Source organism: Rhipicephalus microplus, chromosome 5 (assembly GCF_043290135.1).
Source record: "Rhipicephalus microplus isolate Deutch F79 chromosome 5, USDA_Rmic, whole genome shotgun sequence".
NCBI classification, from domain to species: Eukaryota; Metazoa; Arthropoda; class Arachnida; order Ixodida; family Ixodidae; genus Rhipicephalus; species Rhipicephalus microplus.
In genome coordinates, this window is record NC_134704.1 from 64,806,992 (window position 1) to 64,826,582 (window position 19,591).

General features: G+C 46.2%; 1 protein-coding gene across 2 annotated transcripts in view; it reads right to left on the reverse strand.

Annotated features, from left to right (window-relative positions):
- The window catches only part of DppIII (dipeptidyl peptidase 3), a 69,160-nt gene that overhangs the window by 37,982 nt on the left and 11,587 nt on the right, over positions 1-19,591 (reverse strand). The window contains exons 1-4 of one of the 2 annotated variants that reach the window (XM_037425347.2): positions 11,034-11,223; positions 6,969-7,120; positions 6,214-6,333; positions 3,893-3,982 (exon numbers count right to left, since the gene is read on the reverse strand). In XM_037425347.2, the coding sequence (XP_037281244.2) occupies positions 3,893-3,982; positions 6,214-6,333; positions 6,969-7,115 (357 nt within the window). In that variant the 5' untranslated portion in view covers positions 7,116-7,120; positions 11,034-11,223. Of the gene's footprint in view, positions 1-3,892; positions 3,983-6,213; positions 6,334-6,968; positions 7,121-11,033; positions 11,224-19,591 lie in introns of those variants that run through there. The other variant, XM_075895626.1, reaches the window with a different exon arrangement.

Consider the following 19,591-nt stretch of genomic DNA (forward strand, 5'->3'; position numbering starts at 1 on the left):
ATATTATGCGCTTCATCCTCATCTGGACAGCAGTCAATCATCATCACCTGTTCTGGCTGACAATCATCATCGTCTTTGAACATGCACTTCATCTTCGGGTCCGTTGCGCTTGTTCGTTCCCAAGTTCACGGCCAATAAACCTCGTTACAACTGAGTCGTCATAGCTCTTACAATATAGGAAAATGAAAGCGTTTCTGGCTAGGTTGATGAAGCACTAGACAAATCACATTTTAGGTGTCCGTGGCCAGTTTGCAGCTCCAAAATCTCTTCAGCGAAAACTACGCAGAGTTCAATGATAAATTTGTTGCATGTGCTGAGGTGGTGAGAATTCTTGCTCAAATTGCAAGGACTGCTATAGAAAAAAAAAAAAACATGGTTGATCCCTTCGTCATAGGAATAACACGAAAGTTGAATGTGTTTTCACAGAAGTAGTGCTTACTGTGTACTAATATAGAACCGCTTCCACAATTTCTATCGGCGTTTCGCAGGTATACACCCTTTTAATGTAGACGCAGCCCTGTTGACACAGTAGCACGTCTCCATCATGATTCAACCATTGAGGTAGCTGAAGTTTTCAGCATATCCCTGACCACAACGTATTAGTAATCGTGCACAAAGATGACATGAAGTAGCACACTCTAAACACTGCTACTTGATTTGCACGTCTTCAAACATCATCGGTTCTGGAGAGAAACAGCACAGTGCATGCTCCTGAAACGTATGCCAGCGCTCGCGCATACTGCGCTTCAGCAACACGGGACACACAGGTTCATATCTTGAGCCGCGAACGTGTGCCAGCGTTCTACATCCTGCAAACCTCAGTTTCGCTCCAACAAGGCACGTCTTTCACCCATCGACATCGTTGCCTAGCTTCAGTGCCTACTGCGGCAGTTTTATTAAATAAGCTGGCGCCATCACGCTGAGAGTAGTCGGTGGTGAAACATCATTGCTGCATGTGGAAGCTGCACGACTTCAACAAGAAAAAGGCAAAGAACATAGCTGCGTTGGCGACTCTCCGACGGTCGCTCGGTCAGGGTTTTTCATAGCTGTTGAGAAGCTTAAACCATAAAGGCCCACGCACAAGTTGCAGCGCGTTGCTTTTTGATGTCATATCCATGACGGAAAAACATGACTGATGTCTTTGTAGACTCCAGCATAAAACACTTTCTTGTTAACAAAACACAATAATATTTAGGAGCTCTTGCAACAGCGCAATCGGGTGCCACTTTGGGCTCATCAAAATGACCATTCCTCCGTGTTCAGAATTCCTGCTCCAGCTAGGTCCTCTATTCAGAAAGAAGCTTACGAAAATCCATTGTTTGAAGTTTGTTCAGAGGGCTTTGATCGGTAGCATCTGCCACGTTACTTCAGCATGCCTCGCTATTGGTACATTCTTTCCTCCAGGAGAGCATCTGCTCACAGCTGCCGAGTGAACAGCTACTTAGTGATACGGCTATGTGACCAGCGAGGTTACGGCTACTTAGTGCCACATTCGCACTAATTCTGCGTTCAGGTGACGATTATCAATTAGAATCCATGTACGTTTTAGTTTGGCAGATGCTAACAGAAGCTCAATCATCAGATTACGTTAGTGCGCCGCGCTGGTCACGGACATCACCGATGCACGTCTTTCACTGACTTTTATGCAGTACAATTTCAGAGCTCGTGACAAAGATCATTGAGGGATGGCTTTATGTACTCGCGATCAACCATAGCATACTTTGAAACATCGGTTACCGGGGCCACCACAAAGCAACTGAGCTTACTTCGAGTCGTGGCTAGGCCAAACTCGACTCACTGCACTAGTAAGCACACAAAGGCAAAAAAGCCAGAAAGCGCTTGGTTGTGAGCAATGAGTCACTTCGCCCACTGGCTCCCCAAAAACCGTGGATGGGTACCGTATTTACTCGATTCTACCGCGGCCTCGATTGTAACGCGCACCCGATTTCCACCGCGAAAAAAAAAAAAAAAGTAAGACATCGATTGCAACGCGCACCCATTTTTTTTTGCTGGCCCGCACGATTACACCACTCGAAAAAACGATTCCTTTCGGGATTGTCTTCCATTTAAATATGAGGTACGGGCGAAGCTTGTGCCCATCTGACGTGTAACAGAGCATTGCCGTCACTGTAGTTTTACCGTGGACCGATGTCAGCACGCGAACTTGCTTCGCCCCCTTCTTCTCGACAGTTGTGGTGCCAGGCATGTCGAAGTAAAGAGGCGTCTGATCGGCATTCCAGATTTGCCCAAGCAGGTAGCCGTTGTTGCGCCGCAAGTTTAGGACGAACCTCTGAAAACTGTACAGCTTTTCATCGTACTTCTCCGCAAAAGTTTTCGCATATGCATGTTCCCCTTCGGAGGGAAGAGCCTTTCCTCTTCATATAGTTAATTAGCCAGCACCTGCTCGCTTTAAACAGGCTCCGCATTAGACTTTTTTCTAAGACTAATTGCATAGCCCGCACTTGGAGCAGTTCTGTCGTCATGGGCCGCTGTGCCACTCGCTCCTCAAGCACATACTCGCGGAGCAGCTCTTCAATTTGCGGAAACAGACCCTGCTGTGGTTCACTGAAGCCTTTGCGTGAAGCTTTGCTGTCGACAATCTTCTGCTTTTGTTTCCGCCGGTCCCGCACGCACGTTTCGAGAAGGACCACGATGCGGCCCGATTTCCGTCCGTTTCTGCACACGCGATGACTTTTCTTTTAAAAGCGGCATCGTGGTGCACTCGAGTTTTTGGAGTCGGCCCTTCCAAGTCGTTGATGCTAATGCACTACTAGATGACGAACTTCTCAGCACACGTACGAAGTGCCGCACATGGTAAACACATAGGCAGAAATAGCCGACGCACCATGCCAACGCACGTAGGGGGCGGCCATTTTGGATTTGCGATGGCAATAGATTGACCGTAATTTTTTTGTTCGTACTCGATTCTAACGCGCATGCGATTTATGAACTCGCTTAACCGGAAAAAAGGTGCGCGTTAGATTCGAGTAATTACGGTATTTTACGCATCTGCCATGATCAAGCTCGTCACACAGCCACCACTCGTGAGCACCACTCGAATGAAGCACTGACGAGGTGGTGTTTCATAGCTGTTTTATCAAAGAGGAAACAACGCAGAGGCTGAATTGTACTCATATACATGATTTGGTGCAACCAAAGTGTTGCCGATAACACATTACATGTGAAGGACAAAGATGCTGTTTTCTCAGCCTCTCCTCCTCTTTCAACTTCTGTGAAAGCCCATCTGATGTGGCAGTCAAGGGTGGGTTCTCTTCATGTCTGGAGTTCTAAATTTGCCTCATAGACATCGATATGACAAGAACATGTGAAATTTTCGACAATAAGAATCCTTGTTGTCGTTAATTTCATGTCGGAAACAGCATTAATAGAGCCCGCACTTTCGTCACACGTATCATCTCCAGGTTAGAACAACTATTTTTTTTAGTAAACCCACTTGCGACCGTACCAGAGCCTGAAAGACAACTCTGCCGCAGTACGAGAGTGTAATGTGGTGATGCACATTGAAAAACTGAAGGGGCCACTGTCAATCCGGCATATTCTTTTTTTCTTTTTACAGATTCTTTTTTGTTATTTTTTTAATGCTGTTATCTTTTTCATTTTTAACTGCTCATGTGCCCTACAAATAAACAAAGCTTTAGTGTTTAGAGCTCGTCTGAACTAGTGCATGTTTTTTTTGCCATGTGTTCCTACTAAACAATATAAACATTAATCTAAGTGGCCCAATTTTTTGAATGTCTATTTAAACAGTATCCAGCAACAAAAAGTGGAATCCATGTTCACACATAGGTCTGGAGAACTACCCTTGGCAGGCTACAGTGAACAACGCTGAATAAGAAAGAATGTGCCCAACATCCAAAAAAATTCAGCTTACCTTTGCCACGCCCGGTATGAACTTGTTGTCTCCAAAGCCTTTGTAGTTTCCCATGTTGGAGTAGAACGCCGCAGCATAAACAAGCAGGGCCTGAATGTAAACAAGTAAAACGAATGTCACATAACAAAACAGTGAAATAGACTACAGGTTCTGGCGTACCTAGATGGAGGCTCTTAAGCTGTACACCAAAACCTCGGTATAATGACCCCAGATATAACCAAATTTCGGTTAAAACGAAGTCTTCACGGGTCTTTCATTAGATATAGTGTTTGAAATACACCTTTATAACTAATTTCTGAATATAACAAATCTATTTGCAAGTAAGATGATAGTCTTGCAATGAATACAGTGTTAGGAATTTGTATTTATAATTAATTTTTAAACATAACAAACATATTTTCCAGTAAGGTGCACCTTTGTTATAATGATGTTTGATGTGTTTTGCACACAGCTGTAAAATTTTCCGGATGAACTTTCAATCATATTTATTAATTCAAATTTTTCATGCATTCAAGGTTCATTGCAATGAACATGACCAATATTAAAGCTTTCTTTTCTTCAAAAAAAAATACAAAACATGATTCTGTGGCCATTAACAAAGTTCTGTGGTGGCTACAAACAACAATGAAGTTTGAACAGGTGAATGAGTGGGTGATGAAGGTGCGAATAAAAGCGAGAAAATTGCAACAGTGAAATAATTGATAGAAATATAAAAACAATGCATAGATATAAAAAGAACTGTGAAATGAGGTTTGTAAGAAAAAAATATAAAAAGGGAAAGCTATTGAATTTTTCTAGCAGTGTCCTTGAAAACTAAAGAAAGGATAATTCCTGAAAACTAAGCTTTATTAGCAAAATCCTGTTCATTACACACGATAATGCACCGCTTAAACAGCGCACAATGGAGACCAAGTTCACTGCTAGAAGCTTTTGTGTTCTGTGCTAGCCAAGAGTTTATCCCGGGTCTTTCCTTACAGTGGTCACAAACACTACGAAGCTCAGGCCTCACGTGGCTGCTCAGGCCTCACGTGGCTGCTACAAACAGTCACGCGAGACTGTTTTGTAGTGTAATCCAAGCTTGTTGGTAGCCACTCTGAAATACTACTCTAGCAAAAACAATACAAAAAAGCACAAGAGTGGCGCGTAGACAGACGTGGTGTTAGCTTCCAAGAAGGATAATATTTATGAGCTGTATTTTCTCCCGCACACGATCCTCTTTCTCTCTTTCTTGTACAAGACGGACCCACATCATAGATCAACGGAAAAATATTTTTTTAAAAATGTCGCCCGCATCTTCCCACAAGAAGAGGGGGAGGGGGACTTGAGCAGATGCGTCGCAGAGTGGTGGGGGTATCGCGCAAATGTTGTGCAAATGGGTATGGTTTGTGAATGCTCAATTGTTACTTCATCTTTATTATTCTTATTTATTGAATGAAGGAAAAGCGTCGGGTTATGCCCCACTCCTGATTGAAGGTACTGTTGGTTCCATCGCATCTACTCAAGTCAAGTAAAGCGAAAGCCAAGGAAAGACGCCCTTGACTGAATTCGGAAAGCGCCTTCCGCCGCTTATATACAGATCGCCCGCATTTGAGAGAGAGGAGTACGGAGGAGAGGTCCACACCCCCACTGCGCAAGCTCCACTTGCTGAATGCTCGGTGTTGTCTTATTAAATGCCCCTCATTTAAAAAGAAAGGATGCCCGCGAATTGCCATGAAGTCAGCTCTCTTGCATAGCTGTGAAACACTGCGATGAAGCCAGCTCGAATGCCAATTTTCCTTCTTAACTGCAGCTTTAAATTTTCTGCAATTTTTGCACAGACTATAGATGAGAAAATACAATCATTCCACATCCTGATCTGTGGTTATTTATTCTGCCTTGAGTATTGCAGATCACATGCACAACCGTAAATAGTCCTAAGAATAGCAAGTTTGAAAACAATAACACAACAGGAAGAAAAAAGCAGATAAAAATGCACAGTCGGGTGTTTTATATCGATAAGTCTGCATAAACTATAGAATTTTTTTTTTCATTTGACAAGACAAGGTTCCCACATGAGCGCTTAAAAACATAAGAAATGATTTGCTACAGCACTACTAAATGCAGCAAAGGACTCATTCCAAAACTGAAGATAATAAATAAAAGCTATTACATAAAAACTTTTTTCAAGAGTGTTACGAAAGAGTGAACAAGGTAGCTTGTGCGTGCGACATGCCAGTTAGGAATGACTTGCTCATCTTTTTTCTGGTTTTCCAACTATTGATACTGCACTAGAACAATAATATCTCATGCCTTTCACTCCTTAGAGGGCAATGTCTACCAACCTTGAACTCTCCCTCATCGAAGCCAGCCTTTTCCAGAGCCAAAGCTTTGAGCGATTCCAAGTTCTGTGCCCGGAACAGGCGCTCAAGCAGCAAAAAGATGAGTGGGCTCTCACGAGATGTCTGGAATGGATGCAAAGTGCATGCAGGCAGCAAGATATAAATGACAAGAAATAGGAATACACAAATCGGCTTTCTAATTCTTTTAAACATCTCCAAAGTGCAGGTTTTTACATGCATGTCTTTATGCCTTTTGTCTCATTAATGGTGTCCAATGATAAAACCACCATAATGTTGGTGAAAAAATAACGATAAATACCCTTTCTTGAACCAGCCTAGAAGGTAGTCATGAAAATTTTTCGTGCAAAAGTGTCCCTTCCCACTACGCAGCTCAACAATATTTATGACAAAAAGCTATTTGGCCACAAGATAGCGATGACATGATGGCAATTACATAACAGTTCTTTAGATCAATCAAATGAAGTTTATTGAAGTCTTGGTATGGAAAGAATCGCAGAGATATTTACGGAGAGTGGGATAGTCATTGAAACCTTGCTACACCTTTCTCATCAATTTTGTTTATGCATTAGGAACTCACTTTCCTCAATTAACACCTACAGTGCATAGTTAAATTAACAGTTTCAGATTTCAGATTTGTTATCATGTCAGCATTCCTTTAGACACCTCTGGTGTTGTGAGTCCCCCACAGTGCGAAAATTCAGTACAGGAATGGTTAAAGATTGGCCGCAGCTACACACCTGGAAGAGGACGATGAGGCCACCGAACCAAGACGCTCGGCTGAGGTAGTGAGCATACTTCTTTTCCCGATCGCTGAGCCCCTCGAATGCGACACGGCAATCAAGTTTCAAGAACGGCGTCTCGTTTGAGTACACCTCGTCCGACATTTCTCCTGCAGGAATTAAGGGTCATTGCGTAGAGGTCAGTGAAGAATAAGTATGTGTTACAGTGCAAAAAATGAGAAAAAAAAAGGGACACGAGGAGATACACTCAAACCTCAGTATAACAAATCAGCATATTACATGAAATAAGTTCGTTATACCTAAAAATTTGTTGCAAAGGCATATTCCTAGTACTATGTTTATTGCAAGAGTACTCTGGGTTTGTTATATTGAGCTTTTGTTATATCGAGGTTTCATTCTATCGAGATTTGAGTGTGCATGTTCAGGCAGGAGACGCAAGTTTTGTGTAGGGAGAAAACATGACACGCACAAAAAGAGTCACTTTAGAGGTTAAAAAGACTTACTTCTAGACTTTTTCACACTAAACAGACGATACGATTGTAAGGCTCATTGTAGTGGGAAGGCCTCCAGAGTAATTTTGACCACCTGGGGTGCTCCAACGTGCACTAAAACATAAGCACCCATCTGCTTAGTTTTCCCGTAGCTGAGAATCGACATATGTTATCTTGTAGAAATCTTGTGGAAAATGTGGTATTATTAGCCCAGTGCTCGATTAGGTCAGTTGTTAGTGCATGCATCATGCCTTAGTACAATATTGATAAGTAGCCCTAGACAAACGATAGCTTGAAACAGCTGTATGACCACACAGGAAACTTTTGTAGTCTGAAGCTTTGTTCGTGCCTGTGAGACCTACCTATATTTTACAATTTCACAGATGCTCTCTGTCTACCATTCAAATCATCAGTTTGGATATGTTTACTCCCGGGATGCCCACTACCTTCTCCAAAACCTGTTGTGCTGTTTTAGTAGCTATGTTGTTACAACTGTAACAACTTTGCTAATGTAGTACAGCTAACTTAATGGAGCCTTGGGCTCCATTAAAAATCCGCCCCTCAAAATATCTATGATTCAGCGCATATTGCAGTGTGCCTCTGAAGAGATTTAAAGTGTCGATGGTCTTATGAAATATATAACAAGTTTCGTCCAGTGCTGCAGGCCATATTATCAATAGGTCAGGGTGTAAAGACCACATTATATGAGGTATTTTAGCCTTCAGTGTTTGTTCCCTGATGAGAAAATTATGTATTCTTTACTGCAAATAAATAAATTATGAGATTTAAGAGTTTAAGTACACTTCTTTTCAGTGCTATTCCACTAAGCAGTCTTGCTTTCTTCCAAGCCCCATTGTTCCCATTTGTTATGCCTGGCACTGTGCTATCATATTATCATTTCGATGTGCTGCTATAAGAAACACCTAGAAGTACATAAAGCAATATCAAACTTTTGAAGAGCTTTCTTTGCCCAAGTCAGTTACCATTCCCTTGATATACAAAACATTGTATCAGGTTTGAAAATTAGAAAATTAAATTCTGGGTACAGTATTGTGTAACAAGACCACAACATCCCTACGAGGCACGTAGGAGTGAGGTACTCTTAATGACAGTCCCTCTAAGTGGGTTCCGCAGCCTCTTCGCTGGGGTTCCGCGAGCCCCCGATGAATTTTCCCTGTTTTTGCACCATTAAGTCACACAGACGGCAAACCTGAGATGCAATCGATCTAAGGAACCTCTATTACTCACGCCCTAGTGTCATAGAGCAATCACATCTCTAGTGCATAAGAGATATGCGCGAGTTGTACATTAAACCCCGCAAGCAGCTTCTAGCCAGCCAGACTCCTAAAACGGGTCGGGAGATTAAGCTATTGCACTTGAATCACATAAGCCTTATATTACCCCCATGTGTATTTCTCCTGTTTGGAGACCAGCGCTAAAGATAAGGCCATGGACATGCTGTAGGCATTTGCAACAACATTTGCTTGTAAGCAGGTATTCTCCTCTCAGGCCTACCTGAAAAAATAGGCAGAGGAATCGGCTGAATCCAACGGCTATCATGCTGACGGCCGTGAGTGTTACTGAGCCTCGCGTTGATTTACTAATGCAAGGAAAGGGAGTTCAGCTCCATGTCAGTGAACGTTTCATATAACCTTGCTTTTGCATTAATTGCATGTAAATGTAGCTTGAACTGAATGAAAACTGCTTGCATAAAAGTGATTGGGGGTGGTTCCTTGGCACTTAATGGGGCCTAGCAGGGTTCCTGGGGACCAACAAGCTTGTGAATCTCTGCTCTAGATTCAGACCAACTGTAATGTCTGAACACAATGCCGTTCGATTAACCTGCACCACCTGAAAAAATTCACGAGGTGCTGCACCTTGCCATTCATTTCAGCAGTTCAGCAATGGTGACCTCTGAACCACGGCTTTCAGTTCAAAAGGTGCAGGAGAGCTGCAATGCTGGTTCCCGATTTACCTGCACCCCCTATGCCAAAGGTGCCGGCTTGGTGCAGTTGTGCACACACTAGTGGCTGAGCAGACGACACAGGGTTCCAGCATAGATGCGTTTTGCCAAGGTATAATTGTGCCACATACCATCCACATACGCAGCTTGTCACCTGTCAATATTAGGTGGATGGAGTAAGTTAAGCGAACAGAAACAAGGCCTGCACCATATCGGCACCTTGCAATTCATTTCTGGTGTTCCGGTGTGCCAATTTCCGAACTTCTCATGCACTTCTGTGAACCAGTTCCAATTGTTGCAAAGGACTGGAACAAAGCTTCAGTCTAGGTAATTAAGTTTCTAGCTCAGAAACCAATGCACACCGATGGCACATACTTCATATCCCAAGATACAAAATTTTCTTATCCTAGTAAAAAAAACTTCATGAAACAACAAAAACAAGAAATACTAAACAGGACTAGCAATATCTTCTTTGCCTTCGTTGTATAGTGCTGTACCTTTTTTTTCACTGTGAATGTGTACCAACAAGCTCGAGTTCGCACGCTTTCATTGATATGTGGCACGACTGACGTGCAGAAAAGGTGTGAATATTTTTATTTACGCATGCACCGTACAGCTGGGTGTGTATGTACATCTTTCATTTCCTATTAAAAATCTCACCGGAAAGCCAGTGCTTGTTCTCGTCTATTTTTTTTTTCCTGTGTGACCATCTTGTTTTTTACACTGCTTACTACCAGAGACAATGGAAGTTCCAAATAAACTCTAGCTCCCTCTTAGGTGGATCTCAGTGACAGAGCTAACTAAGATTGTGCTTCCACTATTTGACATTTCTGTGTCAAAGCTTATACTTAGGGCCCCACGGCGACAACAGGCTACGTGATAAGACCTATCTTCGGCATTCAGCCAAGTCTGGAAAGCAGCGAAAACTGCAGGAAAATAACGCGGCAGCCTTGCTAGCAGGGACTGCGGCTTTTCGTCATTTAGTTATCACGCGGGAACGATCGGATCGCGATTGAGTCCCGATCGGGATCGAAATCCTCGACTGGGATTGGCTGGTTCCCGACCGTTTCCTGTCGTTAGCGGTTGCACAAAATAATCAAACGAAAATGTTCTGGTGCTTTCGGGAATGTTGACCTATGAAATCCATAAGTAACAGACGGTTATTTCAGCGCAAACTCGCTCGAAGATACTCTCGCAGGCGTCGAGTCGTGGCGACACCGATGATGCTACTTGCGGGGTGCTACGCTCTTTGTATAAGGCGTGCGGCACCGGGAGAAAGAAAATGAGAAATCGGCGCCTTATCACATCCTGCAACGTGCCAAGGCTACCGCTTCAAATTGGCAGGTGTGGAGCTTGACAAGGACTCCTATTTTCCACTTCTATCACGATCACGTCAGCAAAACGGTACTTCCGAAGCAAACTTTTTGCACAGATAGATCCTTTTGTTTCAGGTTGATCTTGAGTGGTTTATCGTTGGCTCGCGCTCATTGATCGAGTTGCTGTATTGACGAGAGACGAATACTTGGCGCCGGTGCAATGGAAGTCAATGACCGCACATGACAAGGCGCATTTGACGTTGACACGACAGTCGTACTACTATGCACTTACCTGCCTCGATCAGCGCCGCTTCGGTACAGGTAGAGATGGCTACTCCCTCGGCAACGAAGGCTACACTGTGCCGTTACACTACTCCGCGACGACGGATTAAATGCCGGGCTGCGAAACCGTGCGAAACCGGCAATATATGCTTCTCCTTCTCTTGTCGTTCATGAAAGGAGCGAGCACACCGGCGAGCGATCGAAGCGACAAAGTCGGCAACTCGGGGAAGTGTAGCGAAAAAATTAAAAATTTGGTGACCCGTGAGGGGTCGCTCCAGGTTAAAAGAAACAATAAATCAATCAACTTAGTGGACAGAATGAAAGACGGCGTTTGACCACTCAGATTTGCCTTTATTTTAATATACGATAGCACTGCTGTAGTTTCGTTTTAGGCCAGCTGGCACCGTTGCTGTTGTTGTTAGTGTTTCATGAGGAAAAGGAAGAAGGCACCTAATTTCTGTCTGCCTACAGGCGACACGGCGCAGTGCCTGGCACGCTAGCGAAAACCGATGTTCAAGCGACTTTTAAATTCCTTGGAGCACACCTACGGCGCGTTATAACCACTCTTTCACTCCACGTGGTTAGAACTTTTACCCACGGCTGAATGCCATATAGGACTTCACAGGCGTACGAGTGCGCAGAGTTTAACCTTCGGGGGGGGGGGGGGGGGCGAAGTCAATATCTGGGTCCAATTATGCGCCCTCCCCTTTCGAGTTGCAGAGACCCCCTTTCTACTTCTCTAAGGGCTGACATTGCGCTACCCTCTCCAGGGAAGCGGCCACCCACCCCTGGTGCGCACGCCTATGTAGGGCTTTACGGGGACACTTCCACGGATGTACAAGGGCGGAATTACCAATCCGCACATAAGTGTAAAACCCACGGAGGAAGGAAAGGTAAAACCACACGAAAGGGGGGGGTGGGGGGACTTTGCACTTTCGTTTTTAAATAGCGAATTTCCGCGACCTTAAGCGCATCTATCTATCTATCTGCCTGTTTGTGTCTGTCTATCTATGTATCTATCTATCTATCTATTTCGGTGCTCTCGGGGTCACCCAGCGTGAACCAAAATTAGCATGGGATGGTAAGATGGTTTCACGAAAATGACACGCTGATCAAGACATGAATAATGTCACAATCCCCTCGCGTACGTTGTCAACCACATCCCGCCAGGAAGTGGCACATACCCAAGGGCAGGTATGTGCCACAGGTATGCGGGCATGTGCCACAGGTGATTGACACTTGGTAGCTACCCAGGAATGACGAGAACACACATGGGCAATTTTCACGCGTGGGCACTAAGAAATACCCGATATCGGTATCGTCGACCCAACAGAGGCATAGAACAATTGTCAGGGTTCCAGCTGAAATCGAACCAAACCATTCTGCATGGCAATGAAGCATTCTACCACAGAGCTTGCCAGGTCTCGGAACTACTTTTCAAACAGACACTAATCTTTGTGAAACAGCAATAGTGGTTGCAGTGCTACCAACCCAATTTTATAAACATTACATATGTACACCTTTGATACAGCCATCACGTAGGGTTAACGTCAATTGTGGTTAGGTGCCATGCGCTGAAGTTGATTTATTTAGCACTGTCCAGGTCCAGCATCTTCGCGAGCATCAGCGCTTCATATCAGCTTTTGGTGTTGCAAATACACATGTTCCAGTAGGCATCTTTGCGCAAGTGCAAACTGGTTATATTGACGCAAGGTAGGCTGGCAACTATAGTGGCCTACCTCTGAGGAGGATAACAAAGTAGTTCTGTGGGCGCGTGCTCTGGTGTTCGTGCTTTTGGTCTTTGGTCACGAAAGTAAACGCCCTGCTTTTCTGCCTGCGTCCCTGTGCCTATGTGACATTTTCTGGTGGAAGTGCGGGATACGGTAGATGATACGGTCCCCAGAGAGCACTCCTGACGCAAGCCCATCGAGTAGCTCAGCCAAGCTTACCCCTGTGCACGTACGTTCCAGCCGTAGTCTCCAGGCACTCGAGCCACAGCACGGTTTGCTGCCTGAACGTCAGAGGACTATGAATCAAGCACCACCTAACGTCACCGCGCCAGCACCAGCACACCTGGTTGTCAACCAGCCCAAGACGCCGAAGACATTTCACGGAGCTGCTTTTGAAGATGCCGACGACTAACTCGAGCATTTCGACCGTGTCGCCATCATCAACGATTGGACCCTAGAGCGTAAGCTACGCTATGTGTACTGCTTTCTCGAGTACACTGTGAAAACGTGGTTTGAGAACCATGAAGCAACGTTTACGTCATGGGATGAGTTTCACCGGCAGTTCCTCAAGGCCTTTGCCCGAGAGGATAGGAAAGAGACAGCGGAGCGTGCTATAGAGGCAACGGTTCGAGGCCTTAACGAAAGGGTGACGACTTACATAGAGGACATGGATCGGCTTTTCAGGCGTTCGGAGCCCTCTATTACCGAATCCAAGAAAGTCCGTCACTTAATGCGTGGTGTTAAAGAAGAGATTTTTGCAGTCCTGATTCGAAACCCACCCGCGAGACTTGCGGAGCTCCATGAGAAAGCCACTGCCATAGAGAGGGCCCTTCAACAGCGTGCCAGGGAGTATAACCAAGGTGTACATCCAAGTGAGGTCACTTCTGTCACTCTCGGCAATGACATCAGCGCATTGCGAGAGCTTATCAGAGCTCTCATTAAGGAGGAGCTACAAAAGATGCAAGTGACTGCTTCACCTGTAGAGCAGCTCTCCATTGCGAAGATGGTACGCGCCGAGCTACGGCAAGCCGTTCACACTCCCCCACAGTTCGAGGCGCCACAACAGAGGCAATGTGTCGAAATGAGCTACGCGGAAGCAGTGCGACGTCCTCCGTCGCGCAGTTCACCCAGCGTGTTTTATCCCAATGAGCGACGCGCTGAGTAAATGGAGGTAGGCTTCCTTCCGTCCTCGCAGCCCGCCGTTGATCGTCGAAGCACGACCGAGGAAGAGTGACATCTGGCATACACCAGACCAGAGGCCCCTTTGTTTCCAGTGCGGGGAAGCCGGACACGTCTACCGAACATGTCCATACCGCCGTGTGGGTCTCCGTGGATTTTCGCCTAATGCCCCTCGTCCACGACTTGGCGATTGACCGCTGGAAATAGAGAGCTTCATCTTTAATCGACGCAGTATCGAACATTGGTCGCATGAGCCCCGCTCATTGTCGCCTGCTCGCTACAGGTCACCGAGCCCAGCATACTCACGCGGCGCTCCAGGATGCCGTTCACCCAGTCCTGCAAGTCGGGAAAACTGAGTTCAGCAACCTCCGGAGGTGAGGCCACTGACGCCGACTCTACGGAAGATCTTCCACTACGACGACAGCGACGCAGTTGAACGTGGTACGAACAGTAGTGACATCAAACATTGCGGTTACCGTGGACGACGAAGAAGTAATGGCACTAATTGACACTGGAGCAGACACGTCCGTTACGAGCATGGGTCTTGCCTGCAGGCTGAAGAAGGTCTCTACCCAGTGGGCTGGGTCACAGATACGTATGACAGGAGGCCAACTTCTCACTCCGGTGGGACGGTGCACAGCGCGAGTCAGTATTCACGGATTTATGTATCTCGGAGAATTTGTAATACTGCCCAGTTGCTCGAGGGACCTGATTCTCGGACTGGACTTTCTACACGATAACGGAGCCGTGATTGACTTGCAAGAGTCACAGATGACGTTTTCTACGCCACACGCTTTAGCGCGCAAACCTCACGACAGTTACGTCAATGCTTTGAGAATTGTCGACAATGACCTCACGTTACCGCCGAAGAATAGCGTGTTGACCTTGGTAACCTGCGACGTTTTCGATGAATTCAATGACTATGAAGGTATTGCAGAGGCAAATATCCTGCTACTGCTCAAACGAAACATCTGCATAGCCCGATGCCTTGCTTGGGTGGAGAATAAATGCTCTCGAGTCCTGCTGACCAACTTCAGCAATGAGTTTCAGCACGTCCCTAGAGGCACCACCGTCGCTTTCCTCAGTGAAATTGCTGACTTTCCGATGTCAGCGCATTGGGTACGACTTCACCGCATGCAAAATCTTGTGCTGACCTGGGCAGCCGCATTCACGTTAATCCAGATTTGCCAAATTCACGAAAAGAGCGGCTGCTGAACCTTGTGACAGAATTCTCGGACTGCTTATCCACAGCATCTAAAGTTCAACGTACTACCGTTACAAAACACCGCATTGTTACCAAGGAGTCGGCACGGCCTCTTCGCCAACATCCATACCAAGTGTCCCCGAAAGAAAGAGAGGCGATTAAGCGTCAAGTACAAGAAATGCTGAATGATGACGTCATTCAACCCTCGACCAGTCCGTGGGCGTCACCTGTTGTCCTAGTAAAGAAAAAAAGACAACACACTACGCTTCTGCGTCGTCTACCGACGGCTTAACAAAGTCACAAAACACGACGTTTACCCTCTGCCACGGACTGATGATGCCTTAGACCGTCTACGCCATGCCAAGTTATTAGATCTCAAGTCAGGGTACTGGCAATTAGAAGTTGACGAGGGCGACCGTGAAAAAACCGCATTCGTCACTCCCGTCGGGCTCTACGAGTTTAAAGTGCTGCCTTTCGGTCTCTGTTCTGCTCCCGCCACATTTCAACGCATGATGGACACTTTACTTGCTGGACTAAAGTGGCAGATCTGTCTTGTATACTTGGATGATGTCGTGTTTTCAAGCACGTTTGACGAACATCTTTCAAGGCTAAAAAGTGTCCTCACTGCAATAAAGAGAGCAAACCTTACTATCAAGCCCGAAAAGTGCTATTTTGGCTATCAGGAACTCAAGTTTCTCGGCCACGTGGTGAGCCCCGGGGGGTGTTCGACCAGATCCGGAGAAGTTGGCTGCCGTTGCAGATTTCCCTCGTCCTTTAGACAAGAAGGCTCTTCAGCGATTCCTCGAACTCTGTGTTTACTACCGCTGTTTTCTCGAAGGATTTTCAAAAATTGCGGAACCTCTTACAAGACTGACGCGGTCAGATGTGCCCTTCGTATGGATGGAAGAACAACAACAAGCCTTCGTAGAGTTACGCAATCGACTGCAGACAGCTCCAGTGCTGGCACATTTTGACGATATTGCCGACACTGAGATTCACACGAACGCCAGCAACGTAGGAATCGGAGCCATTCTCGTTCAATGGCAGGACGGCGCAGAGCGTGTGATCGCTTACGCGAGCCGCAGTCTCACAAAAGCAGATGCTAACTACTCTACCACCGAAAAAGAGTGCCTAGTAGTCGTTTGGGCCATTAACAAGTTTCGACCCTACCTATACGGCCGGCCATTTCGAGCAGTCAGTGACTACCATTCGCTCTGCTGGCTTGCCAATCTACGGGACCCATCAGGCCACCTCGCCCGCTGGAGCTTTCGCCTTCAAGAGTACGACATAACGGTGGTCTACCGATTAGGACATAAGCACACAGATGCTGAATGCCTGTCTCGTGCTCCCATTTCCTCGACGTCATCTGACACTGAACACGATTTACTGTTTCTTGGCATCGTTGATGTGGTTCGGATGGCTGAGCTTCAACGTGAGGACCCTGAGTACTACCTGTCATCCAGCATCTTTAAGGAGAAGACGTCATTGTCCCACGCCGGCTCTCACGTGGACTAACATCGTATTGCCTGCGGAACAATGTTCTCTACAAGAGAAATCTTGAGAGCAGCCAGGAAACTTTTCTCTTCGCCGTTCCAATGGCACTGCGTGAGGAAGTTTTGCAGGCGTGCCACGACGATCCTTCTGCCGGTCACTTAGGCTTTGCTAGGACATTAGCGCGCATCCGACAAAGGTACGATTGGCCACAGCTGTATTCGTACGTTCAGCGCTATGTCCGCAACTGCCGTGACTGTCAGTGGCGTAGAGTTCCACCCGCAAAGCCCGCCGACTTCCTCCAACCTTTAAATCCACCTTGAGCACCGTTTCAGCAAGTGGGAACGGATCTTCTTGGTCAATTCCCTACGTCATCCTCAGAAAATAAGTGGATAATCGTCGCAACTGACTATCTGACTCGCTATGCAGAAACCGAAGCTGTGCCTAGTGGAACAGCAGTTGAAGTCGACAGATTCTTTGTCCACGACATTGTTTTGCGTCATGGTGCACCTGCCGTTCTCATAACCGATCGTGCAGCATTCACGGCAGAGTTATTGCGACAAGTCACCAAGCTGACGCACACGAACCACCGGAAAACAACAGCTTATCATCCCCAAACCAACGGCTTGACGGAGCGGTTAAACAAAACAATGACTTACATGCTATCTATGTATGTTGATGTAGAGCACAAAATGTGGAATGAAATTTTGCTGTACAACACATTTGCTTATAACACTGCTGTGCAAGAGACCACAGACCTAACACCATTTGAGCTTGTTTAGGGCCGTCGCGTCACAACACCGTTAGACGCTATGCTCCCCGTACACCAGGACACCAGCGGAAATGACAGCGTTGACGACTTCGTTGAGAAAGCCGAGGAAGCCTGCCAGCTTGCACGGAACCGCATTCGCACGGAGCAAGATGTCGACGCTCGCTGTACAACCAAGGCCGAAGGAATGTCCACTATCAACCAGGTTACTATGTGTGGTTGTGGACACCAGTTCGACATCGTGGGCTTTCGGAGAAGCTATTGCGACGCTACTTTGGCCCTTACGAAGCTGTGCGCTGCCTCAGTGACGTGAATTACGGGGTAGTTCCTCAAAGCTCGGATACCAGTTTAAACCGAAGACGTCCACGTCCAGAAGTAGTCCATGTAGTACGGATGAAATTGCGACGCTACTTTGGCCCTTACGAAGCTGTGCGCTGCCTCAGTGACGTGAATTACGGGGTAGTTCCTCAAAGCTCGGATACCAGTTTAAACCGAAGACGTCCACGTCCAGAAGTAGTCCATGTAGTACGGATGAAACCGTACTATGCTTGCGAGTTATGAACTGTTAGAACTTTTTATTATCCACAACAGCGCGGGCTTATGTGTTTTTTTTTTTTTCGTTGATGTCACCATCTTTTTTTATGGCCATCTCTAGCATCTTAGTCAATCGACCGGGACGGTCGCTCTTGAAAGGGGGGAATTGATGCAAGGTAGACTGGCAACTATAGTGGCCAACCTCTGAGGAGGATAACGAAGTAGTTCTGTGGGCGCGTGCTCTGGTGTTCGTGCTTTTGGCCTTTGGTCACGAAAGTAAACGCCCTGCTTTTGTGCCTGCGTCCCTGTGCCTTTGTGACAATATAAACATCTGACACTCTTTAACATACATCTGTGCGGGCAACATTTGTAGATATATTTAGCATCATTTCATGATGCGTCGCTCAATAAAAAAAAATGGCAACACGGTCACTTTCCCTTCACATGCTTCGCATAACCTAGATTACCAGGTATTGGGGATCTGCTGAATTTTTGTGGTTGCTATCATGGTATCATCAAATTGACCCAATCTCAGCCGATCATAGCATCATTACTGTTCGTTTTTGCTCATATAATGGTCCCAATTGGTGAAAAACGCTCGACAAGCACCGAAGGAAGGGTAGGGGGCTGTGACACGTACAGGATTTGGCGAGGGGGTGCGATCACTCTTACCGCCCTCGCTCTGGATCCACCACTAGTTACAAGTCATCATTGTCATTGCCACCCTATTTAAAGCTTTGCTCAATGATCTCTACACTACGCTACAAATGATACCCACACCTACAGACCTACAGGCGTGCGCATGGGAAAGGGGGGGGACTGCTTTTTTTTAGTCACCTACTAGGGGGGGGGGGGGGGGGTGCTAAGCCTGTCCTATACATTGACATAATAGAGACGAGAGGCGCTGCGGTGAACCTTTGCCTACCCCTGAAGGACAACCCTGCGCATGCCGATGCCGACACCCCTACAAACACACATACACTTAATAGGAAGATGTCAAATAGGAGCCCCAAAAGTTTGGGGCGCCAACGCTCCTTGCATATGGACGCTTTGGGTCAAGCAGGAGCGAATAGTTTTCGAATAGGGTCTGCAGCGCTGTGGACACTCCCCCTATTCTCTGTCACTTCAGTCTTGGTCGAGAGCCGTCACTCCACTGGGTGCTGCCCGTTAGTCTGACCCAAAACTTCTGGGGCAGGCGCATGACCCAAACACTGTTTGGGTCTTGCGCATGAGCACTGGCCTTGACAATATTTCTTTGTGGCCCCTATTCAAAGCTCTATAATGTCCTGGTAGGGTCCTTGAACAATATGTCTCTCCCCCTCTCCCCTTGACATGCTACGGCCCGTATCATACTTTACCTATAGAAAATGCAGAGCTTCTCCACATCGATAACAAAAATTTATATCATGTAGCATCCCGTGGATACCTGCTCACTGTGGCGTAATGAGGAGGCTGATGTCGAAGCTACAACAGTTTTAAATAATGTCCCAGATATATGCATTGCATTTCTACAAACACACTAATGCCTTACTTCGGTACACAATGGCCGCCGACACCACCTTCACTCTGAGAAAAAATAGACTATTCGGGGAATAGTTTTGCTACACAACAATAACTGTCATCTGACTTGCTCACGTTTCCTTTCTTGAAAACCCGGCGCT